At 42.2% G+C, this 26,392-nt stretch overlaps 1 protein-coding gene across 3 annotated transcripts in view; it reads right to left on the bottom strand.

The window, feature by feature from the left end:
- AP1G1 (adaptor related protein complex 1 subunit gamma 1) overlaps positions 1-26,392 on the bottom strand; it is a 55,065-nt gene that overhangs the window by 22,349 nt on the left and 6,324 nt on the right. Inside the window, exons 1-10 of one of the 3 annotated variants that reach the window (XM_031043913.2) lie at positions 25,673-25,739; positions 17,509-17,712; positions 12,758-12,882; positions 10,006-10,147; positions 8,823-8,919; positions 4,911-4,987; positions 3,672-3,680; positions 975-1,070; positions 404-484; positions 62-160 (exon numbers count right to left, since the gene is read on the bottom strand). In XM_031043913.2, the coding sequence (XP_030899773.1) occupies positions 62-160; positions 404-484; positions 975-1,070; positions 3,672-3,680; positions 4,911-4,987; positions 8,823-8,919; positions 10,006-10,147; positions 12,758-12,882; positions 17,509-17,709 (927 nt within the window). In that variant the 5' untranslated portion in view covers positions 17,710-17,712; positions 25,673-25,739. Of the gene's footprint in view, positions 1-61; positions 161-403; positions 485-974; positions 1,071-3,671; positions 3,681-4,910; positions 4,988-8,822; positions 8,920-10,005; positions 10,148-12,757; positions 12,883-17,508; positions 17,713-25,672; positions 25,740-26,392 lie in introns of those variants that run through there. The other 2 variants (XM_034072615.1, XM_034072616.1) reach the window with 2 other exon arrangements.

The raw sequence follows: 26,392 nt of genomic DNA, 5'->3' as shown, positions 1-26,392 counted from the left end.
CCTACACAAATTACTCTAATACAACCTGGGGAGGGACAGAGGCATAGCAAAGGCAACTTACCCGCAGCCCACTCTCAGATTTTATGTCCATAATTGTCAGCACAGTTTCATAGAGAATGGCATTTCCCACATTTTTACTTGTTTCTGTATTAGTGGCAACCTGGAGAAAAGAAACAAAGTCAGTGACTCCAGTGCAGTCAAAGCAGATCCCCTGTGTGCTATTCGGCAAAGCATGTGGTAAAACTAACCAATTACTAGCAAACAAGCATCCCATCTAGTAATGTGTCCCTTACAGCAAAATTCAACCCAGCACAGCAAGTTGCTGTATCCTCACCAGTGCTGCTGAATCCAAAGTACTAAGAAATCAAAAGTTTAAACTGCTCATCGACCTTTCAGACCTCACCTGTGCAAGTATATCATTCATTGCTTCACTAGAATCATCATCATTTCGTCCCAAAATTCTTAGTAACCGCAGGATTCGTACCTGTTTGACAAAAACAAAGCAAAGCAAAGCTCACTGGATGGCAGTGTTTCATCCGGGGTCATGAAACACGCAGCACATTTCCTGAGGAGTAGGAAAGAAGCAAAACAAGCTGCTGATTTCAATTCCTAAGCAAAATGATTACCCTTAACAAGACCTTTACCAACAAGAACAGGCTTATGCTGTGCTCGTTTTCTTCCCAGTAGCCAGAACTGTTAAGAGTACCCCTGCCACCCACTATGGCACACACTTGCATGACTAACACATGTTGCTGCTTCCCCCTTGTCACAACTTCACATAATAGGATAAGGTACTACAACTGCTGCTCAAACTAAGCCAGGTGCCTTTCACTCAGGAAAGAGCATCTGCACAATCAGCTCTAACAAAGACACAAAATCTTAAAATCAACACAGCTGCCCTGAGGTACTCACCTCATCACACCTAAGACTCAAAACACAGTGCTAGAATTAAATCAGTTTGAATCAGTTCTTACCTGCAAAAAGGGGTCGCTGATCCCAGACACATCATGCTCTGGTGAATATCCAGACATGATAAGGTTCTTCAGAATACGAACTAATTGGGGAACAAGCTGTGAAGAAGACAGTTGTCCTGTTAGGGTGTAGTTCCTTCCCTCACCCCAGCTCTTAAGCACCGGTCCAAGAACAAATCTTGTATTTGAAATCAAGTCAGGCTATGGATTTCTCCACAAAGTTCAACCTGCACACCTAAAGCTGCTGTTACTCGAATATCTACAGCTCAGCTAAGGCACAATGAGAAACAGTTAAGCTGGGTCCTGAGCACCATGTTGCATCTTTAAAGAGCTAAATCTACCAGAGCTTGGCAGTTGAGACATGAGAGGAAATACCAACTTGAATTCCCCTCTGCATAAAAAGAGAATTTGCTGGGACTATAAAAATGGTATAATTCCAGGACTTTGCTCCAGGGCTTTACATTAGTTCCCAACTAATTCTTCGCATGCATCTCCATGGAAGCATCACGCACAGCCAAGTGTCTTATCTTTTCAAGTACTGTACTGCTATGATTACATTATTAACAACTCCTTCAAGTTTGACAATCGATTCAACTTAGCTTCTAGAAGGAAAAGCTTTGTGATCTGTTTCCTCTCTAAGAGCTTCCAAACAGGACAGAAAATGGACTTCCCTCCAGTCTTCCCCCAGGGCTCTACTGTCAGATTGTGCAAGTAGTTCCAGGGTCTGTTCTCTTCATCACAAACTTCATGCAAGAGCAGCAAAAACACTAAAATGACCAAGCTCTTTGCCTCACTGTTGTTAGAAGGGTTCTGCATAGCAACAGAGAACCTGATGGCAGCACTGCTACTATGCCAGATTTGGGAGCACAAAATCGTATCAACTTATACTGTTCATATTTTAAGGTTTCTTTCCAACTATGCGGGCTAAAAAATACTTTCAAAAGCAGTTCAGATTAGCCAGATGTTGATGTCTATGGTCTCCCAGTAGACGTATACCCATGGGAATAGGTTATCTTTCAAGACTTGTACATAGCTTTGAAGAAATGCTACCTATTTCCGAATGCTTGGTTCAATACCCTTCATCTTAGATGTATCTAGCATTTCTCCATAGCATGTCACACATGCCAAGCAACTAATCAGTTTAGGGAAGAACATAGCAAATAAGCCAATTATTAAAGCAGATAAGCTGTAACAAATTTACTATTTATCTCCAAAAACCATCATAGCAGCTATGAGTAACAAAACAGTCTTAGACATGAAGTGGAAGCTAATTTTTAACATATCCAATAAAAATCTTAGGCTGAAAGTCAGTAACTGGACTCATTTTCATTAAGCTATAAGAGAAAAAACACTCCTGGTGGATGACGTAGAGATGTAGATCTTTATAAGCTTTATTCCTTTCATAGAAGTTTCTTCCATCCCTCTCTACTGGTATCATTAAAATAATCTAGACACTGTTTGGAGATGATGTGACAAACTAGACAGAAGTGTTATGGTGGTTGCATTAAGTGGATTTTCCCTTCCTGAATCATGGCCAGCACCAGGACAGCATCATTCTCTCAACTCATGCATGACAATTAGAGTTTAGCAAAGTGTTCTCTACAAACCCTTCTCAATGTTTTAAGGTTTCACAAACTTTCCCACCCTTGAGATGGGCTGCTTCTGCATTCATGTTTGCCTACAAGTCAGGAATTGCACTCACGCTGTTACCAGATTAGAGATTGCTTCTAGTAAAGTGTCACTTCTGACAACATCAAATCACGAAGGCGCTTCAGGTTCAAGACAGACAGTAACAGAAAATGCCAAAAGCACAGCGTGACTTAAAGAGCACAACAGCTGCATGTAGACATACCACACAGGCAATGTTTTCTGGGCTGAATACCTGTACGTTTGAGGTACAGTGCAATAAGAAAACCATCGGAGTTCCCCCATCATGTCTTTTTATTCCTACCTTCACTGTTCAGGAAATACATACCCCTCTAAAAACAGGCATTTCACAAAACAAACAAAATGAAACCATGAATTTCTTATCATCTGCCTTAAAGAGGAAACCAAAAGGTGCAGCAACATCTTTTCTCAAGACAAATGGAGTGACCTGCAGAAGCATTCCTGGAACCCTGATTAACATTTTCTTTGCCTTCTAATACACAAGAGTTATCAGGACTGAGGACAGAACAAAGAGAATCATTAGAGCTATGGATATTGATTGAGGGTCACACCACACCACCCCAATCTTCTGTTGTCAAATTCAACCATGAAACACATCAGCAATGCAGCTGTAGTCAGTAGCTCCTTGCACCGCAGGAAGCCCACTTACAGGTAGGCAAGTCTCTCCTGCTCCCTTTTGGGAAGCACCCAAAGTTCAGGAAAACACAAAGCCCTGGTTTTGACAAGAAAGAAAACCAGGGCTACAGTTGGCTTAGGCAGAAAAAAATTTCCACAAGTATTCCTCAAATGAGAGTGAGCTTGAAGAAAGCAGAATCATGTCTGGAGAAGGCCACAACTGAGATTCAGGGCTGCCATGGGCATAGAGGTTTAGTGACAAGACAAGACCAGCACAAAAAAAGCATTGCACAAGTAAAATCAATCTAAGCATGTGGCACCAATCACAGATGTGGCATTAAGAGGGACTGCTTCACAAGTGATAAGCATCTACAGATTTAACGCAAGCATGCACCATCTAGAAGAATTAACTCTTACCTTTTCATTCTAACACACAGCAGGATTCCAAACAGACAAAAGGAACAAAACAGATGAAGCAGGCATTAGGGAGAAATCCATGTTATACCATTCACAGCATAAACAACTACACAGGATAGCTAGAAAAGAATGTACCTCGTACCTAAATTTTGTGGACTCAGCTCTTTTCTCTTTTCCCATCACTATCATCTCAACTGAGAACTTAGTAGCAGGGATGGCTACCTTCAAGATGACCCTAGTCCCACTTCCATTCCTGCTTTGATCTATGCAACCAGGGCAAGGGAAGATGCATGCCAAAATGCTAAGATGCATCAAAGGATGCACTGTTTGAGATCCCTAATGGTACAGACAAGCCAGGAGAAAAGAGTACATAAGCACCTTTAATACTTTTCAGAGGAGCAAACAGCCAGTTCTGTTCTACCAGCTTTGCTCAATTTCTCCTTCTTCCAAGAAGTCAGAATTCTAACCAATGCAATTTTCAGATGTCCTTCTATTGGTAGTGTTTCATACAACAATAATACTGCATGATAAACTATAACAAACAGCATGAGGAAGCTCGGGGGTGGGGAGGAGAAGCAAACATTCCTAACCAGAGGAAGTGACACTGACTCTCAAACCCTTAAGTTAAAATGATAAATACTGCAAGAAAACATGCACCAGAGCCCAGTTATCTACACAGCTAGAAGTTCCAGTGGTATTTTTGACCCAAGTTCATAAAAATATGTGGCTGTGGTTAAGGTACTGAGGTGTCAGTACAAGCTTGTTTTTCATCTTTGCCTCTTTACGTTTAACGCATTTGTGATGCCAATGTCACTATGCATTTAGCTACAAAGAGTGGAAAAAAACCCTAAGGGAATAAAGAGGATATTTTATACCTGACTTTCAGATGAGTTTCATACTGCACAATCTTCAGACTGATGTCCTGTAACTTACCCAACTTACTGAAGGGGATTAGAGCTACACACTTACAAAATTCTCAAATGTAATTATTTTTTAATTTTGATAACAAGCAGACATCTCAATGCAAATATTTCATTAAAAGACATGTACATGGCTTTTGGCAGGGATACTAAGAGGACACATAGTAAAAAAAATAAAATAAACAAATAAACAAAACAGCCCCAAAAACCCCACAACACAAAACCCTAGCAAACTAAGCCAAAACCCCCATAAACTCCTCAGCCATTCATAAACAAATCCATTAATATTAACTTTACAGTATTATCAGTTCACACTTACCTTTCTAAAGTGTGCAAGCATGTCTGGGCTTCTCTCACACATCTCTGTGAGGAGGACAACTGATGTGTGAAGAACACCTAAAAGTAAAGGGAAAAAAAGAAAAAGTATCTCCATTTAACATAATTTCACTGGTTCCAGACATTTTACAAAGATTATAAGGAAACAACAGGAAATCGTGAAAAAAAAAATCATTCTTGAATTCAACATATCTACCACAACATATTTGTGCTTGCTGCTGTGGCCAAGGGAAAGTGGACAGCAATGTGCTCATGTCTTAGAGCTGCAATTAAAAGTCAAAGGAGGTGAGGAGTGAAACTTTTGTCTGCAGAAACCTGTGTAAATATAAAGTCAGATGGTAACAGACACAGTTTGACTAGATGATTTTTAAGGTTCTTCCAACCCAAACCCTTCTATATTATATACACACAGAACCCTACAAGGACAACAGACACATTAATTGCATTGCAGGTGTTGGGTTCCTCACACTTCCTGATTTTTCTCTTCTGACTTGGGCACTGACCTGATGTGACCTCAGAAGGTCTCAGGGCTCTAGAGAAAGACTCCAGTAGCTGCGAGGCAACACCAGTGCCTGTGCACTGGCAGCCAGCTGCTGTGTGCCCTGCTGTAGCAGAACCCCGTGTAAGGAGCTCTGAAAACAGCTAGAAAAGGCACAGCATTTAGAACCCTCTTAACTAGACGTCAGTGGTGGACAGTATGTGAGAAACTTAACAGTGAGCATCACTGTACGTGCACGTTGCACTGTAACACAGCAATCTCCCTCAGATGTTACTGTCCCACACGACATCCTTGTCTCTAAATTGGAGAGACATCAATTTGATAGGTGGAGCACTCGGTGGATAAAGAACTGGCTGGATGGTCACACACAAAGAGTTGTGGTCAACGGTTCAATGTCCAGCTGGAAACCAGTAACGAGTGATGTCCCTCAGGGATCAGTGTTGGGACCGGTCTTGTTTAACATCTTTGTCACTGACATGGACAGTGGGATTGAGTGTGCCCTCAGCAAGTTTGCCCATGACACCAAGCTGTGTGGTTCTGTTGATCTGCTGGAGGGAAGGAATGCCATCCAGAGGCACCTTGACACACTTGTGAGGTGGGCTGATGCCAACCTCATGAAGTTTAACCATGACAAGTGCAAAGTCCTACACCTGGGTCAGAGCAATCCCAGGCACAGCTACAGGTTGGGCAGAGAAGAGATTCAGTGCAGCCCTGTGGAGAAGGACTTGGGGGTGTTAGTCAATGAGAAAATGAACATGAGCCGGCTGCAGTGTGTGCTTACAGCCCAGAAAGCAACCGTATCCTGGGCTGCATCAAAAGGAGCATGACCAGCAGGTCAAAGGAGGTGATCCTGCCCCTCTGCTCTGCTCTTGTGAGACCTCACTTGGAGCATTGTGCACAGTTCTGGTGTCCTCAACATAAAAAGGACTTGGAACTGTTGGAACAAGTCCAGAGGAGGCCACGAGGATGATCAGGGGCTGGAGCAGCTCCTGTATGGAGACAGGCTGAGAAAGTTGGGGCTGTTCAGCCTGGAGAAGGCTGCATGGAGACCTCATAGCAGCCTTCCAGCATCGGAAGGGGGCCTACAGGGATGCTGGGGAGGGACTCTTTACCAGGGACTGCAGTGACAGGACAAGGGGTTAACGGGTTGAAACTTAAACAGCAGAGGTTTAGATTGGATATAAGGAAGAAATTCTTCACTGTGAGGGTGCTGAGGCACTGGAATGGGTTGCCCAGTGTCCTGGTTTCAGCAGTGGCAGTCATTTTCTCTCCTTGGTAGCTGGTGCAGTGCTGTGTTTTGACTTTCGGGCTGAGAACGGTTGCTGATAACAAGTATGTTTTGAGTTACTGCTCAAAGGTTTGGTTTGTTCAAGGCCTTTTTCTGAGCTCATGCTCTGCCAGGGAGAAGGGGAGGCCGGGAGGAAGGAGAGACAGGACACCTGACCCAGGCTAGCCAAAGAGGTATTCCATACCATAGCACGTCATACCCAGGAGGTAACCAGGAGAGACCCAGAAGGGCTGGAGCTCTGGGGGAATGGAGGAGGTATCAGTCGGTGCTCGGTCAGGCAGAGTGGGGTGAGTTATGGGTCGGTGGCTCTTCACTTGTTATTTCCATTCTCATTATTATTGGTGGTAGCAGTAGTGATTTATGTTATACCTTAGTTATTAAACTATGCTTATCTCAACCCGTGGGGGCTACATTCTTTGGATTCTCCTTCCTAACTCTCCAGGAGTTGGGGGAGCAAGGGGGGGGGGGGTGCATGAACGAGCTGTGTGGATTGGTTTAAACCACGACACCCAGGGAGGTTGTGAATGCTCCATCCCTGGCAGTGTTCAAGGCCAGGTTGGATGAAGCCTTGGGTGATATGGTTTAGTGTGAGGTGTCCCTGCCCATGGCAGGGGGGTTGGAACTGTATGATCTTAAGGTCCTTTCCAATCCTAACTATTCTATGATTCTGTGATTCAGTTATTCATTTGCTGGAGCTGTTAAGTCTGCACTGGAGAGCTCCTGACTCAGAAAGTGAGCAGAAGCTTCCTTAGTAAGCAACATTTTCTACAGAGTTGACAACATTTATATTCCACAAGCTATGCAGCTTTCTTACCTACTACAGGTTCTATCCAAAATTTGTTTTGAAATGTGGATTTATCTATAAAACTTATATCCAGCTTTCTTAACACTGGTGTTGCTTACTTACCAACAAGATCTCCCAAAAGGCTGCTAAAAGGGTTTCATATATGTTCTGTTTTACAGAAAGCTCAACACAAAGCCCATGGGTAATACTAATGGAAAGGAGATGTTCATTTTTAAGGATGAGGAAAGCAGAAAGGATGATCTGGTTCTTGAATGCAGGTGAACCAAGACTCAACTTTCTGCTTACCCAACACTTTAAGAAGAGCATTCTCATCTTTAAAGAGGGAACAGGGGAAACAGAACAGCTCTAAGCTTTTTAGAGTTGCATTAAGACAAAGACAGACAATCTTGTGCTACCAAGATAGATCATGTAGGCATCATTTACTGAGTCTTACAGACCACTGCCTATGTGAAGCAGTGCCTACTCTAAATGTTCTGATCATCACATTTTAAATTAAGGTAAACTACCTGCACCATACACACCATATTCCACATGCATTGCCCGTTAGTACTACTGGCATTTACAACTACCTTGTCTTGAGACAGAACTTCTCCCTGTAATGGGTTTTCAGCACTGCAAGCATCTACTGTACACCCACCTAACATGCTTATTGCAGATGTGCCACAGGAGTAAGACTCTGGGAAGTGAGCACTAGGCTTGATGCAAATTAGTCAAGGTGTTACTATTAGAAGTTCTCTTAAATGATCTTCTAGAAGCACTTACGAAAGAAAATGCATTAAAACAGAATAATCTCACAGAGTAACACTGAAGTGAGAATCTGTTTTCTGAGGTAGTTCCGATGGAAAACAGCACTGAAGAAAGACTCTTTCCTAACAGTCATACAGGTATCTCAGTCCTGGGAATGCCTACTAAAATGATGTCGAAGAATCCCACAGTCCTATGGTAACAGAACACACATAAAAAACCCAAACTCTAAACAATGCACTTCAGAGTCTGTTTAGGCAGAGTACTGGATTAAAAAAAAAAAATCACAATCTTTCTCATTCTGCCTACTCTGAAATTTACCAAAAAACATTTGAGTGAAAAAGTTCCTTTTGTCACCTTTGCTGTGTAAAATGCCTGCTGACTGGTAAACTCATACACACCCCTTCCTCCTGAATGACATTTGCTTTCACTGCACAGAAACAGGAAGAAACAAATCACACACATACACCTCAAAAGTTCCTTCCCAACAAAACATACAGGTAGTGCACCATCCCGTAAAGAATGGCATAGCCTGACTAAGTAGAGTCTCAGGTATTACCGTGGTTCTTCTCATTCAGCAAGTTTTTGGTGGCTGGCAGGAACATTTCCATGAGTTCAGGCACCTTTCTAATGACATGAACCGCACACAATGCTGCCTGTATAGGAAAAATACCTCTGTTAGTACATACCATAATGACAACAATACACACTTTGAGAACTTCCAGTACAGTGGGAACTACAACAAATTTCATAATATACGAAGGCCTGGAAAGTTTATGCTACATTTTCCCATCTTTCTACCACATGAGATACGAAACAGCATCACAGAATTCAATAAAACTACTACAAGTGAGGAGTGGTGAGAAAAAAAAACAAAAGAAAAAAAGAGGCACTGAGCTACAGAGTAATACTTTCACTAGTAACAGCTCATTTTTACATTATTCACTTCAGAAGTGGTAACAACTGCAAAGCAGTTCTGCCTTTTAAGACTATTTCGTTCTGTCTTCCTGTTGCTAGGGAGGGCATAATGTATTGGAAGCAACCAATTAAATTTATGTCAAATGATGGCTCTTTTTTCCTGTGAATATCACCTCCTTTCCCACAAAATAACTGTAATTCCTCCCGCAGGTGATGTGTCCTGTGGAAAACAAAGAATGCTGCAGAAAAATTGCCTATTTCTTCTAGAGTACAGAAGCAACAGGATACACTGTTCTTTGCTGCTGCTTGAGAATCAAGTGAACTGAGGGCCTCTTCTCAGAATACAGCAGTATCTCCTAGCACTGCTTTTTCCTCCAATCTCTCTCTAGGTCCAGCTCTAGACAAAGAAGTAACAACTCATCTCTTCCTAAATCCTACTGACCCTCACCCTCCCTAAAACTGAACCATTAAATAAATGTAAGAGAGCAAGGGTGATTACACTTTGCAGATGCTATGGTACACTTGCTACGGAAACAACTTAAAGCTGCTTGCCTGTTTCAAGCCCTTAACTTCTCTCATACACTACTGCTGGAGACTGTCAGAATAGACACAACTGCCTCACCTGTTGGAGGCTTGTCCTTTAGAGACTTACACATCTTCTGGCTACAGACAGACAAGGAGTTTTGACCTCTGTCTGTCTTGCACCCTGGGCAAATACTCGGGCAGTGTGATTCAAGCCTTCTAGTATTCCAGATATTAGCAAGGCATCTGATCAACCTTGAGTTTTAATCCATAACGAAGTATTCAAAAGTTCCTTGAAGTACCTTCTTCCTAAGATAGGAGTTGGATGTTTTGAGGAGCTTTTCCACCTCTCCTGCAAGGTCTCTGCACATTTCTGAGGAGCCCATGCAGCCAAGAGTGCAGAGTGCCAGCCCCTGCACATACTGCGTGCTGTGATTAAGGTCACTGTAAAGGGAAAGAAAAAGAAAAAAGAGAAGTCAATAAGCATGTGCAGAGAACCTGAACACACAGGAAAAGGCATCTGTATCTGCAGTCATCTAACCAGCTGCATACCTGGTGCAGGAGAACTCTTCAGGTTCTCAGCTATTTGGGAGCATAGAATCATAGAAAAGTTAGGGTTGGAAAGGACCTTAAGATCATCTAGTTCCAACCCCTGCCGTGGCATCGTACCCCCATAGCAACTTTGAGTGCATGTGCCACAGAGTTTGCTACTACTTCTACTTAGAAACTCCAGTTACAAAGATAAAATACTTAGTTAAAACCACCAGGTGGGTATCTAGGGATTGAGCCAAGAAGACAAAAGACTCACAATTCCATTAAAACTTCTGAAGATAAAATGCTGTATTTTGGAATTTGCATGCAGAAAAGAACCTAATATGAGGTACAGTCCTTCAGTGACTCTGTGGGTTGTTCAGGTTAAATATGTTCTAAGACAGGCTTTAGCTTCTGCATTTACAACCAAACAGTGTAGAAAAATCTATGTAAAAATATCCTCTGTCCTGAGGATAGTTACAAATCCCACCACTCACACACCCTGAAAATAATCCATGCAAGAATCCTGCTCAGCAATCCTAAACATTCCTACACCTGAGAAAGTTGCAAAGCAGTCAATGAGACATTAAACCACCTAACAGTAGGTGCCATTCTTAAGGCTGGCTACCAAAGTCAGATCAGGTGTAAGACAATACAGCTCTCACATGGCAATCCCAACAGCCTTTCAAACTGATTTCTATACTACGTTTCCATCTGACTATTTGGTATTTTTGTTGCCACAGTATCCAGGATCACTGCTGAAGAAAGTAAGGGGTATGATTCCTGGCTTGGAAGCAAGGGGAGCTGCAGACTACATGATGGGAGAGCTGTGAAAGTGAGTGCTATGTAACCAAATGCTCACAACATGCAGAAGAGCCAGAGACAGTATTCTGGTTGTAACACCAAGCAGTTATGGCAACATGCAGACAAAAGTACAGACAGTACATGCCACTAAATGGGTTGGTTGTTTCCTTCCTTTAAAAGATTTTTGGCAGCTACATAAAGCTGTGTGTATAGCAAGTATGTGCTTACTTTTTTCTACCAAAAATCTAGGTTTTGTTCTAAATAATGAAAGATAATGCCATAAATCAAATGCTTTAATGTCTAGATAAAAGCAAAACAAAGTGGTAGATGCAGAAGGCAACGAAGAAAGGAATAAACAACCCACTAAGGTGGTGGGAAGCTGCCCACCCACTTTGCTCAGCTTTAGCCTGACCCATTTCCAGTTCAAACTCTAAATGCTTACACGCAAATTCATTTTAAAATAAATAATCAAGAGAATTCTTAATCTAACTGCCTGGTTGTAACAGAGAAGCCTTACAGGTATGACACTTCAATGAAAAACCCTTGAATCTTTTTGATTTCAATGAAAAATCCAAATGTCTCTTCTCTCCTAGACAACCAAGTCCAAAGTTAGCAGATCCTCAGGCCTGCAGTTTTCTCAAGTTGCTCTCCAAGCACTTTAAGACTGCAGCCCAACTGAAGATCAGTACTTCACTTGCTAGTATCTAGGAGGCTTATGCTCTAAAAGTAAATAATAATAATAAAAACAGACACCACACTAACCAACCAAGCTTCTGGATAAATCAACTAGAACGCAGTTATTCCACTCTTCCTCCCATCCATCTTGAAAAGGAGTGTTATGGGGAATGCACTAATCATCTACTAAACTATAATGTAAAACAGTCTCAGTTAAACAGCATTCTGCTGAGAGAAAAAAAGAGTAAAAAAAAGAATTTATGTTTTATCCTCTCTTGTCTGATTTTAGCACAATGCCAAGCAGACACCAAATTACAAGTTGCCATTCCTGCTTCCAAGAAAAACTATCCACCAGGACCATTAGGCCAACCTTAAAAAGAAAGCAGGACACAGTGCCTTGATCCTTAAAGTCTGACAACAATTCAGAGCTCATCAGCAGAAGTCAAGTAACCAAACCAGGCCAACACGGCTGCAGCAATATATATGACTTTGTGACATACGATGGCGATTCCAGACCACAAAGTTTTAAGAACATCCTGATTCAATTGTATTTAGAAGGTGTATGGCCCTTTACTGATGCTGCATTATGCTCCCCTGGCTCCTTCCCACTGCACACTGGGAGATAACTAATTTACAGAAATGCAGGAGAGTTCTCTGTGACACTTAGAGGTCTTCTGCACTGGCCCAGCAGCTTACTGTGGTCATTTACTTTTCCTAATTTTATTTATCTTAACATAGCCTCCAGAAACACAAACTACCATTCTGCAACACTTGTTCTATGAAGTGCTGTTTGCCACTTACATCTCTCGAGGACCAATACAATTTTATACTCTCTTCCATCTAAGGAAGCTAGACAGGATTATCCAGTACAACACAACACTGGAACAGTCTTGTATGATCAACAGCATATACCAAACTGAAGATATCAGTTTTTTAACAGAGGGGAAAATACCTAAAGTAGTCAAAATATCATTGTTAGAAGTGTGCTTTCAGATCCTGAAACCTCATAGCATGTGTTGATGGAGAGAGAGGTGGTACCCTTACTTCTTGATGCAATTGGTCATAAGAAGATGGACATCCTGTCTCTCATCCAGCAGCAACATGGCACCTAAGTACCCAATGCGCTTGTCTGTGAATTTCTGAGAGGCAATGAGCTTGAGGCACTCCAACTGGAAAAAACAAAAGGAAAAAAAAGAAGAAAAAACAAAAAGACAGAATTAGCTTAAACTACTACTTAGGTAGAGGAGAAACAGTTTGAATTTCGAAGTGTACTCGTTTAGGTGTCAGAATGCATTTTTTAAAGTATATTTTATTCCCATTTTGGCAACATGGAAACCAAAGAAAAGTTATATGACCCAAAGCTCGCAGCAAGCCAGCAGGAAAGCCACCTGAAGGAGCCAAACACTGTTGGCCTCCCATGCCTGACCTCAGATGTACCAGATATGTGGGTTTATGTCTGATCACAAAAGTAAAAGATAACATATTTATAGAAGCAAAAAACCCACCATTAAAAACAAAAAAGTAAAGATCTGGAAATCTCTATTATGCATCACGTTTGATCTGCAATGGAAATTTCTGAACTGGGCTTAAATGGGTTCATCTACCTATCAGAGAGAGGATCAGTGCTCTCTAAGTTGTCCTAACACGGGCAGTATCTGAAGGCAGCCTACAGGGATGCTGGGGAGGGACTCTTCATTAGGGACTGTAGTGATAGGACAAGGGGTAACAGGTTCAAACTGAAACAGCAGAGGTTTAGACTGGGTAAAAGGAAGAAATTCTTTACTGTGAGGGTGCTGAGGCACTGGAATGGGTTGCCCAGGGAGGTTGTGAATGCTCCATCCCTGGCAGTTTGGGTTGGATGAAGCCAGGTTGGATGAAGCCTTGGGTGATATGGTTTAGTGTGAGGTGTCCCTGCCCATGCCAGGGGGGGTTGGAACTAGATGATCTTAAGGTCCTTTCCAACCCTAACTATTCTATGATTCTATGTAGTGATAGGACAAGGGGTAATGGCTTTAAGAGGTAAAAAGAGGGCAGATTTAGAGTAGATATTAGGAAGTTCTTCCCTGTGAGGGTGCTGAGGCGCTGGCATGGAGTACCCAGAGAAGCTGTGGCTGCCCCATCCCTGGCAGTGCTCAAGGCCAGGTTGGACACAGGGGCTTGGAGCAAGCTGCTCTAGTGAAAGGTGTCCCTAATTGTGGCAGGCGGTTGGAACTGGATGTCTCCAACACAACCCTGGCTGGGATTCTATGATTCTAAAAATCAGATTTTGCTTGCTTGTTATAATCTGTAACTAACTTGCTAGCCAAGTAAACCAGAATATAGTCAGAGATAGTTAAGTTTTTGTACAGCTCTGTAATCTCTATTTGAACCCCTAAAGTCTGACTAAAACTATATGCACTGTAGCCACCACAAGCTACCCTTTAAGAATGTAGAAATGTCAACTAATGTTCAAGAGCATGAAGGAGATCCCTAAGATAACATGCATAGCTGCCACCTGCACTCAGCTGATTAAAAATTTAATTGGTAACCCATTTTTAAACTTAACAATTTCTTACTGCAAAAAGATATTAACCACATTACTACACACTAAAATGTTTCTCTATAACAGAAAACTGAGTATAATCAATATCTACTTTCTAGACAGGAAATAGCAGAAATGGCCTCTCAAAGCTGGTAAGAGCCCTGTGCCTCACAAATATATCCTGCAAATCTGTTTTACAAATTAGCTGGGGCTGCAAGGCAGTGTACACAAAGCTTGCAGCAGATCATTGTAAAGGAAGTACAGGGGCATGCACAGGCAGAAATATAGGGTGTCATGAAAAGCTTTTCATGGTCCCTACCTATAGGGAAGCTTGAATAGGGCAACAGACAAAGCGAAGATACAAGAAGCACACACAGATCGGGAAGGTAAAGTTGTACATGATACTGGTAAAGAAACTGAAGTGCCAGAGAACATAAATGCTATGGCTTAGTCACTGACAGCTCACAGCTACATGGCATCAGAACATACAACTCAACTATCCAAGAAGTTGTCGCTATGTCAGCTAGTGCAAGGTGACAAACGTTAAAAAAAAAACACACAAAAAAAACTTGAAAGAGAGTTTAGTTTGCTAGGTTTGAGGTAGCTGGAAATACAGAATAAAGAAACATTTGTGAACAATAATATCAGTCATCCATGTGCATGACTGAGTTTCAACAATGGGCACAATCAACCAGGGAAAAGGTAGAGAACACTAGATATTGACCTTTTATCCTTCCAGTGGAAAGTTATCTTAAAGTTACCTTTCTGTGAGAGAATAACGCACCTCTGAACCAACTTTCTTACCCACATTTACAAGACACAAGGCAAAAATGCAGTGTAAAATTGATGACGCTTAAGCTACAATGCAAGAGCCAAAGGCAGAAGACAAATGTCTAAGACAAAGCAGAAGGAAACTAATGACTGCAACAGATACTGTAAGATATATTTCTAGTACTTTTGAATTTGAAAGGTATAACTGACATTTACCACATGAAAGGCTGGTGAGCTCTTGTTTCACTTGTATACAAATACATGCAAGCTAGCTCCATGAGAAACATGAGAAACATTATCAGCTGAAGCTCTTACTATGTCTAATTAGTGGAAGAGATCTTGATACCATTATACGTGTTTCATTCAAGGGAACAATTAAAATCTGCTACATCAGTACTGTAACAGATACACTAGTAAAGCCTGATGTAGCCAGACTACAGCTTACCCAAGTTTTTACTTACACAGCCACTCTTCCAAAAGGATTTTTTTTGCCAAGTAGAAATAATGACAACACTAATAAAGTTATTTCATGATTTGCCCAGATTGCCTGGCAATTCTAAGCTTGCAGAAAAGGCCTTTGCACATGCTCAAGAGAGCCTGCCATCCAGTGCACTTCAGCATGCACTGGTTAAATGCAGTGCTCATGCTCCTGTTTTCGTACAACATCTCCTGGGTCAAAGCCAAGGATCCCTGACATAGAAAGCAGATCAACTATTCACTAACGCTAACACCTTCTCTAAATTCTGTTTTATTACTGATGGCAGCATCCACACTCTTAGCTGAAGTCAGCTCTACTTACACCTTTAAGAGAGGCTGTCTAACACAGCCTGTGGCCCTCTCCTGGTTTTTACCAAAACAAATTTGCTGTGCATTTATCCTGTCCCTCTCAGAAACCTCCTGTCTACAGTGTTGAACTGTCTATCTACAGCACTCCACTGCTGAAACTGCAAGCATCTTCAGCAAATCCTCAACTCATGCAAATTATACTCCACCTACACAAATTAGCACTTTGAAAGAATCCTTCCAGATATAAGCATTGAGGACATACAGAGATGTTCAACTTACTTCAAGAATACTTGTTAAAACCTCATCTCAGCCTTAGGCCCTACACCTTCCTGAAAGTGCACCTGATAAACTACACGAGAACAAGGCCACCAAATGAAGTAGTCTGTTCCCAAAATAGTTAGCACTCATGCTTCTGTTTGAGATGCAGCCACACTGGCAATAACAGATAGTGAATAGTCTGGTTTATTCTCTTCCACTGAGAGTGAAGACATAATTCTCCACTACTGACCAAAGCAGAAACTGGTCTAATCTTCCATATACAAGATTAAATACTCAAGCAAAATAATCCCAATAAAATTTAAACACGTTCCTAACGTAGGTTAAATGTAGAAATTCAAGATGACACTTATCTGTAAACACTGTTCATTTTTCTTGCAGCTATTATATACTTAGCCTTCATTTTTGCGACAGGAAGTTTCTCTCTTCAACCAGGAAGCCTGGCTACATGAGGTGTTAACAACAGGGTAATACACAAATTCACCTGCTCTTACTCAGTAAGTCATGATCCTGAGTGAATAATCCAATGAGGTTATGCACTTTATATGCAACAGCACAGCCCAGACTCACTCCTTATCACCAAGACTATTTGGAATTTGATATTGGTGGATTGAGTTTACTGTTTTATTAAAATGCCACGATTGATAAATCCAATCCTGAATGGAAAGACTCCCAGGACATGAAGCTACTTTAAGGTATACAACAATCTGACTTTAGCTTTATGGAAGGCCTAGGTTAGTTTATTGCTAACGGGACACTTACTGACTTCTAAGCAAAACAGACCAAAGACTAAGAAAGGCTCAACCTGAAGAACATCTTGCAGATCAAGAACTCTCATCTTCTTGTCTCCCTTTTCCACAATCTACCTGTGTCAAAACCAGTGTGCCACAAATAAACCAAGAGATGGAAAACTCATATGAGCATTCTCCAAGCTACCCCACTGAGATGGGCTAAGGAACACCAATTCCCTATTGCTGGGAACAGACCAGCTCTTACGCTCTTACCTGCCTAGAATAGACTGCTATAGGAAGAAAAGGGTACAGAACCTTCTTTGAAGCATCCGGTATTTTCCATCAGAGAAAGATGTTCTCACACAAAGTGCTGTTTTGAACCCACCTAAAAATACCCATGTGTACTGGACTGTGGTTCAAGAACTACTGCTCCACAGAAACATGGTTGGTGAGGAGCAGACAATATGGCAAAAGTTGACTAATCCTAATTTTCATAACAAAATATGTAACTCTCCAAACAGCACACCTCGCTAGAAGTCAAAATTAATCAATGTAGGATCAGAATATATACGAAGATAGACCTCAGAACATCCCAAAAAGCAGACAGCAAAACTGCAGCTGGGAATGCTCTAAACAAGTCAACATGCCCAAAACACACAAGAAAGACTGGCATATGCATACAGCACAGCAAGCATGGAAGTCTGACCTACCTGTCCAAAATGCGCAGGGTATCCCAGCATGTGCATGTACAGCAGCTTTGCCACATTTCTGCATCGGTATGTGTTATCTTCCTCTCGGAAGGATGACCGGATAGCAGCACATTCTTTTTGGATCATCTCACGCTCTTCTGCCTGGGTTCTTGCGGTCCGGATGGTCCGGATCAACTCCCGCAGTCTGATGGGGGCTGGCATCCTCTAGGAGAAGAAAGAGATCTGTAAACCTTGTACTGCACCTAAAGGCTTTGTAATGGTCTCACATTTTGGCATATTTTTTCTTCTTTCTTACCCTAAAATCACATACATAGAAGATTTAGGAAAATGCAGACTGCTTCAGTAACACAGTTAAAAGTAAATCTGAAACCCAGAGGAATTCACTGTACCTTACATTTGCTTTTCCAGAATATTAGAAACAGCAATTGCTATGCTTTGTGCTGTCAGACTGAGCATTACATGACTGAAACCAGCAGAAATAACACTCTGCAAGGTATGCTCTCATATTCACATCATCTGCCTCTTTCCAGAGAAGTCAAGCTTCAAAGAGAGTTGATACTAAAATCATGACAACTTAAGACAGGAATCCTTTACAAAAAGCAATGCATTTAAGAACTTGCACAAGATTTCATAGAAGTGCTTCAAATAACCTGCAAACTTGTGCCATATACTTCCTTCTTAAAGGAAATCATCAGAAAAAGCAGATGGAAGAACAGTCCGAACTGTGTGAGTATTTCAGAGAATCTTCTTTTGAAAATCAATCAATCAAGTTCACACCATCCGTATTACACACCAAACAGAACAATCCTTTCTGAAGAAAACCAAGCCTGTTGCATTACCATCTGGTGTCACTGGTATGAAAGAGTGCAGGAAAAGGGTCTTCTAAATGAACTCCAAGTAGTTTCACTTCGCCAGACAGAATAGTGATGGAACCGTTTGACCTAGAGAACAAGTTATCCTTCTGAGTGTCCCTCATGAGGAGAATTTTTCTCAAACAAAAGTCAAACTTCAGAATCATGTTCAAAAGCTGAACTTTCAGTTTAATCTCATCAGAGCTGACTTTCTGCTTTCTGAGAGATCAGGCTGTGGAAGCCTGTCTACAGTCTCCTTCCACCCACACTACATTGTGAATGTAACTAAGCCATTCTGATAACAGGTAATGTCACATCAAGTTGTAAAACATTGCCATGGCAGTTGCTACAGGTTTTGCTGAGGTCACCATCTTCCCAGTGACAGTGTGTCATATATTTCAAGCACTGCCGTATCAGAGAAAGAAGTACATTCAGATGCTGCACTAACTGGCTTGCACAACACCACAGAACGGGCAGACTGGGAAGCATACAAGAGGTAGCAAGGGACTTGTTTGCAGCAGAAAAGCAGACATGCACATCCAGAGAGGAAAGGCGGCCTCACTATAAGCCAGCTGAATGCAGCTCTATAGGTGTAGATAATAAATATGGCCTCCTGCAGAATTCATACGTAACACTGTTTCTTCAGTCAAACCATGTTTCCATGTTCATATTGCAGTTCCCTATCTTCATACCTAGAAAGTTTGAATTTACAGAAACACAAAGCATTCTGTTTTGAAAACGGAAAAGTAGAGATGCTCTTTCTGCAAAAGGAAACTGCCCCAAATTGCTGACATGTAGGATCAACATTATTGGACACATTAATCCTTAGCTTTGCCTCGCTCCCCATGTGAACTTGCAATTCTTCCTCACACTTACTGTGGTATGAATAAACTAATGCTTACTATGCAATCAGATGCTGCACTAACAAGCATCACAGAAATGGCCACTGAGAAGTATGAAATCCATCTCCAGAAAAGAATCTGAACATGCCATAAATAAAGTCTTTGTGTCAGTCATGTTCTTTTCAAGCAGCTTGCAATGCTCCTACACTGACAAGATCTTTACACAGTATCGTACACAGATCTTTACACACACACAGAGAAGCCTTTACTTACATGGAGTCTAGTGTTTAAGCTGCAACAAGGCACAATACAACCCCCTCTCAAATTCTACAAATCCATATAACATGTGCTTAAGTCCATGTTTCTGTTCTGAATAGTCATATTGGAAGTGGTCTCAATCTCCTATAAAAACAATCCTCAACTAATTCGAGTTGACACCTCACTACATGAAGAACATAGAATCATAGAACAGTTAGGGTTGGAAAGGACCTCAAGATCATCTAGTTCCAACCCCCCTGCCATGGGCAGGGACACCTCACACTAAACCATATCACCCAAGGCTTCATCCAACCTGGCCTTGAACACCACTAAGGATGGAGCATTCAGAGCTTCCCTGGGCAACCCATTCCAGTGCCTCAGCACCCTCACAGTGAAGAATTTCTTCTTTACGTCTAATATAAACTTCCCCTGTTTAAGTTTGAACCCATCACCCCGTGTCCTGTCACTACAGTCCCTAATGAACAGTCCCTCCCCAGCATCCCTGTAGGCCCCCTTCAGATACTGGAAGCTGCTCTGAGGTCTCCACGCAGCCTTCTCTTCTCCAGGCTGAACAGCCCCAACTTTCTCAGCCTGTCTTCATATGGGAGGTGCTCCAGTCCCTGATCATCCTCGTGGCCTCCTCTGGACTTGTTCCAACAGTTCCATGACCTTTTTATGTTGAGGACACCAGAACTGCACACAATGCTCCAGGTGAGGTCTCACAAGAGCAGAGTAGAGGGGCAGGATCACCTCCTTTGACCTGCTGGTCACACTCCTTTTGATGCAGCCCAGGATACAGTTGCTTTCTGGGCTGTAAGCACACACTGAAGCTGGCTCATGTTCATTTTCTCATTGACCAACACCCCCAAGTCCTTCTCCTTGGGCTGCTGTGAATCTCTTCTCTGCCCAACCTGTCACATGACTTGCCAACCCTTCACTGCTCTAATTGGGCAATCAAAGGCAGCAGAAAGTAGATCAGAAATGGCATACCCTGTGCAGTACACCCTTCCTGACAACAGCAGATGCCCGGGTCAGAGCACGAGCAGAGCAAGGAGCTAGCACCAGTTCCTCACAGTTCTCGTACAGTCTTTCAACCTTTTGCGGCCCAAGAACTTCCAAAGCCAGGAATAAGAAACAGCCTGGTTTTATCTGGAGCCCAGGTAAACTGCTGGAATTAAAGATATTCTGCAGGACACAACCTGAGTTCCACACAGCTTCGCTGCATGACATATGAAGACACAGCTACTTCTGCTCTGCACTGCCAGCTGCTTGCTTCCACGGATGCTCCCAATTACTCTACACACTTCCATTTGTCATCCTTCCCTCATCCCCCACAGTCCAAAAAATAAAGCCTCACATCTAAACCCTTCCGTAACTGATTTCCTTTGTTGTCTTGCCTGTGCATTCTACACTTTTCCCACATTCTTTCTGAAAGGGGAGACAAGCAAAATGCTGCACACAGCAGTTAAGAGGTAGATGTGCCATTGATTTGTTTGTATAAAATGTCTACTATTTTGGACACTATTATTTTCCTTATAATTGGTAACACTCAGTTTGGGGTCCAAATTGCTACAAAGTGCTCAGCTTGTGTTCTTCACGTAACAGTATCATGAACCCAGAAATCTCTTTCCTGGTTGCCAACGGTGTGCTTAAGCCCCTAACTTTTACCCTGGACTCAGCCAGTACACACACAAATCACACTGCTCTAAACTGATTTCAATAGGTCACACTCTTATGGAAAATTGTGAAGAAATAAAAAAATACTACTGCAGGAATATTTCTCTGCAGTCTATGTGCAGTATTTCCACAATCACTAAATCACCCATAAGCAGGCTCATGCTGAAAGAGGTGGCTCCAGCCCCCCCCCTGCCCTAACACTGGTATTCCTGGGACAGTGCACCACATGAGACAACCTGGACACCTGAACACCAGCTTTCTGTTTTCCTCCCAGAGTAGTCTCAAGACTCATCAGTTTGGTTTGTGCATACATGGAGGCGGCAGCAAGGACACAGCTTTGGGAGACTCAAAGGGGACTGAGAAAGACGGGAAGTGTTCCCTCCAGCAGTAAACCACACTTATGCCATGGCTCTACACCTACCTTAACTGATGTAAAACTTTAATGCTCCTGAGAAGACAGGCAGTGGTTATTACAAGTTAAAATCATAACTGACTTTCTTATTTTAAAGAAAGAATTCTTTGGAAACTTTCTTAAACACCAACACACAGTCTGCAAACAAAACTGAAGTTTGGCAGCAACTTGCCTTGATATCACAAGTCCTTCTGCTCCCACTCTGTATTTGAAGAGCTCATAAACTGCTGAACACTGATACCTACAGCCTCGGACTCGTGCAGTCACACTGCCTTCCTTGCCATGGGATCAAAACATGCTGTAGGTATGCCCACAGAGGGCTTCAGGAAGTTAAGTTTGGCACTGGATGACAGAAAGGACAAACTGACTAAATAGTTTTAGTCAATGGGAAAACTACATGGAATGAAGTTACCGTGCAGCTTTTTATGAACATTCGTTTTGCATCCTTCAACAGTTCTCAGGAAGGACTTCCCACCTCACTGAGAGCGCAGGTAAAATGAAAATAAACACCAAAAATCCATCATGCAGCCACTGAACAAAAGGAAGAGTCTATATTTACAAATGCCCTTGCATAAATAAACAACCAGCAAGCCAGCTTGTAACCACAACCACAGAAAAGCAAGCAAAAACGAGCATTTTGAAAACCAAGGAATTAAAGATTAAGACTCATGATCATGACAGCCAAGTTATGTGGAGACAGTGTTCTCACAGGAGAATGGATATTTGGTACATGAGCTCTGAATAACGCCCAGGGATACAGCAAGGCAATGGGAGGCCTGAGGAAGCCTAAGCAAGCAAGGTAAGAAGAAGCTGTAATTCACTGAGTGATGAGAACTGTGGACTGTTGCCAAGCGTTCGAGGTCAAGTTCTCACACCTGTGCTTAACCAATTCTATGTTAGTCACTAAGGGTCTTCAAGACAAGTATCCAATCATGATATGCCAAATTGCTGTAGGTGTGTGTAAGTAATAGGATATAAGGAGTTAATGCTTTGCAATAAAGGGCTTTTTGTCTGATCACACTGATCTCTGACTGAGTCGTTCCGCGGCAAAGTTACGAGGTTACCTCCTGGTTTTGCCCGTGTAACACATCAACATGCAGTTACTATATATGTAGTCCAATCTGAACTACTTCCTAAAACCAATCCTATCTCACACACACTTCCTGTCTGATATACAGCAGATCTGCTTTGAGAACATGAAGAGCAAAAGACAAAACTATGATTTATTTTCCAGCATTCAGAACTTCCATGCTTTTGCTGCAGCTCCACACTGTTCTTTTCTAGGTAGTTTTTAATTAATCATTCTGCTTTTTAAAAAATAAAATTTGAATTCTTCCCATATAAACAGTTTCACACTGATCTATATAAAATACTCATCACCTATTAATTTATTTTAGGTCATCTGTGATTTTACAGCCTTCAATTGTATCTACACCTCAGCCACCTCCCTTTCCAGGCAGTAGAGTCCTACTCTAATCTCTTCCTGTATGGAGCCATTGCACAATTCCTTCAGACTGCTTTGTACCTATTAGAATTCCACTGAAAAAGAGTAGACCTATAAAAAAAATTAAAGTAATGGGTACATTAAGAGTTTACAAAGATTTTTCTTTTCTCTGCACTTAGAAAGTTAAAAGTGTTTAAACTCACTCTGCCTGTTTGGCTGCTGGGGAATTGGCATTTCTAATAAAGATCTTATAGATGGCTTTAAGACCTTGGACTTGAGTGACAACTGAGAGCCCTTCACCATTTATTTCTCTTAACAGTAATGTCTTTTCAGTATAGGCATTGCTTTGCATTTATTGACAACAAATGCATTTTACCATCTTATTGCGTATTTCCCTTGTATCACAAAATCCTTCCACAGCTTTGGAATGAATCTATCACCTCACTACTCACTCCTTCAGAGTGCTGCAGGAACATGCTGACTGGCACAAGTTCACAGCGTACCTCTCAATAACCACCTCCTATTACGAAAGCAGACATTTTATGCCATTGGCTGAACACTTTTCTTTCTTCCCCTAGCTACTTATTAACTGACAATACAAACTCTTGTGAAAAAACATGCTATAAAAACCTTTGGTTAGAGGCTCTGTCAGGATTTCTGAAATAAAAAACACCCCAAAACCCAAGTGTTTGTAATCCTGATAATCTTTACCCATGTTCTAAGGACTTGTCAAGATCCATGCAGTTCCTGGGCCCCTCCTGGAGTCCTTTGAAAAAATTACATAGAACCACAGAATAGTTAGGGTTGGAAAGGACCTTAAGGTCATCTAGTTCCAACCCCCTGCCATGGGCAGGGACACCTCACACTAAACCATATCACCAAAGGCTTTATCCAACCTGGTCTTGAACACTGCCAGGGATGGAGCATTCACAACCTCCCTGGGCAACCCATTCCAGTGCCTCAGCACCCTAACAGTGAAGAACTTCCACCTTACGTCTAATGTAAACTTCCCCTGTTTAAATTTGAACCCATTACCCCTTGTCCTATCACTACAGTCCCTAACGAATAGTCCCTCACCAGCATCCCTGTAGGCCCCCTTCAGATACTGGAAGGCTGCTATGAGGTCTCCACGCAGCCTTCTCTTCTCCACGCTGAACAGACCCAACTTTCTCAGCCTGTCTCCATACAGGAGGTGCTCCAGTCCCTGATCATCCTCGTGGCCTCCTCTGGACTTGTTCCAACAGTTCCATGTCCTTTTTATGTTGAGGACACCAGAACTGCACACAATGCTCCAGCTGAGGTCTCACAAGAGCAGAGCAGAGGGGCAGGATCACCTCCTTTGACCTGCTGGTCACGCTCCTTTTGATGCAGCCCAGGATACGGTTGCTTTCTGAACTACAAGCGCACACGGCTGGCTCATATTCGTTTTCTCATCACATAAACTACCACCTACTCTTGTTGTAAATAAAGCACCCATTAAGATAGTGACATACCAGATTTAAAAGCTGAACAGTTCTGTGTTCCTTCAGAGATACTGTGAACTTCACTTCCTATCGGCAATTTATTACTAATTTTATGTATTCATTCCAAGAGCTGTTCTTGTGACATTCAGTTTGAGAGCATTCATCAGATTTCAACATGGGTTTTTCCATATAAAACACTGATGTAAATAATGTGGATTTATTTTTCCTATAAATTTGTCAGACTTGTAGCATATGTCTCTATTATGCATCGTATTCCTATACCAAGCAACAAAACAGTCCTACCCAGGCACATGGTGTTTAGGTGTCACCAGAACATTAAAAAAATATTAAAAAATGCATCTCATCCATGCTAAGGTACTGACAAATGAATTATGAACACCAGTTGAAAACAAGATGTCATGGTTTAAACCCAAAACCGCACAGCTCATTCACTCACTCCCTCCCTTTCTCCCCCAACTCCCGGACAGCTGGGGAGGAGAATCCAAAGAATGTAGCTCCCATGAGTTAAGTGTAGGTTAATAACTAAGGAATAACACAAATCACTACTGCTACCACCAACAATAATGATAAAGCAAACAACAAGTGAAGAGGATACAACACCTCACCAGCCACTGACACTCACCCCACCCTGCCCGACCGAGCACCGACCAGTACCTCCTCCATCCCCCCAGAGCTCCAGCCCTTCTGGGTCTCTCCCGGTTACCTCCTGGGTATGACGTGCTATGGTATGGAATACCTCTTTGGCTAGCCTGGGTCAGGTGTCCTGGCTCTGCTTCCTCCCGGCCTCCCCTCCTCCCTGGCAGAGCATGAGGCTCAGAAAAGGCCTTGGACAAACCACACATTTGAGCAGTAACTCAAAACATACTTGCTATCAGCAACCGTTCCCAGCCCGAAAGTCAAAACCCAGCACTGCACAGGCACCAAGGAGAAGAATTGACTGCTACTGCTGAACCCAGGACACAAGAATAAGGACAAGAAAATAGGTTAAGAAGTTTGTTTAAGAACATAACACCAACCCTCCCCCCCAAGAACTTCAAACAAATATTAAGTAATTATTCCTTTTTACAGGCTCTCTCAGAAACTGTTACATCTGAAAGACAGTCAGACACAGCTTCCACATACCCACCAAGAAATCAGTTCTCTCACAAGTGCCTCATGGTCTCAGTTCCCATCTATACAGCACAGGTAATACCAACCTCCCTGGGATTCTGCAGGCATAACAGCTTAAATACTCCTGTTACTGCAGTGCTATCCCAAGCAGCAGTCTGGCAAAACAAAGTCAGTCACTCCACAGAATGGCTTTCTACCAGTCCTACAGAGGCATCTGCAGAACACATACACCAGAAGATCCACAGGTTGCCCACAAAAACTTTAATTGCAGCTCTCAGCTCCCTGACTACATCAGGTGACAAGCATCAAGACGGTACTGACAGAGGGCTACTGAGTAAACAACCAGAGGACTGGGGGAATCCCAGGCAGCAGGGCCTGCTGGGGCAGAAACCACCACTTCAGTATAAACCACACCTGTATGTGCAGCTCAGGCATCTGGACAAACAGATTACCCATGAGAGTGAAAATAAAAACAATACGGAAGAATTACACAAGCAAAACATAAACAGGGTTAAACAATTTAGAGCTCAGAAGAATTAAACACTTAAGTGATCATCTAATTTTGACTATATAATTTGTCTTGAAATGAGACAGAATTTTGAATTTCACACTCGGAACCATGTGAAACCGTAAGAAAAGTCAGCTTCAGGTGAAAAACCCAAAGCTATCAGGCAGCAAACTGCCATGAAGAATAAGATTTTACACACTTCTCTATATTATACAAATGCATTTCACCGCAAAAGATGACGAACAGAGAAATGACAACCATGTCATCCAGTAATAGCAGACCTGAAGTTTAACTTTAG

Source organism: Melopsittacus undulatus, chromosome Z (assembly GCF_012275295.1).
Source record: "Melopsittacus undulatus isolate bMelUnd1 chromosome Z, bMelUnd1.mat.Z, whole genome shotgun sequence".
Taxonomy (NCBI): Eukaryota; Metazoa; Chordata; class Aves; order Psittaciformes; family Psittaculidae; genus Melopsittacus; species Melopsittacus undulatus.
The sequence above is the reverse complement of the archived record's forward strand: the minus strand, read 5'-3'. Positions and strand labels throughout refer to the sequence as shown.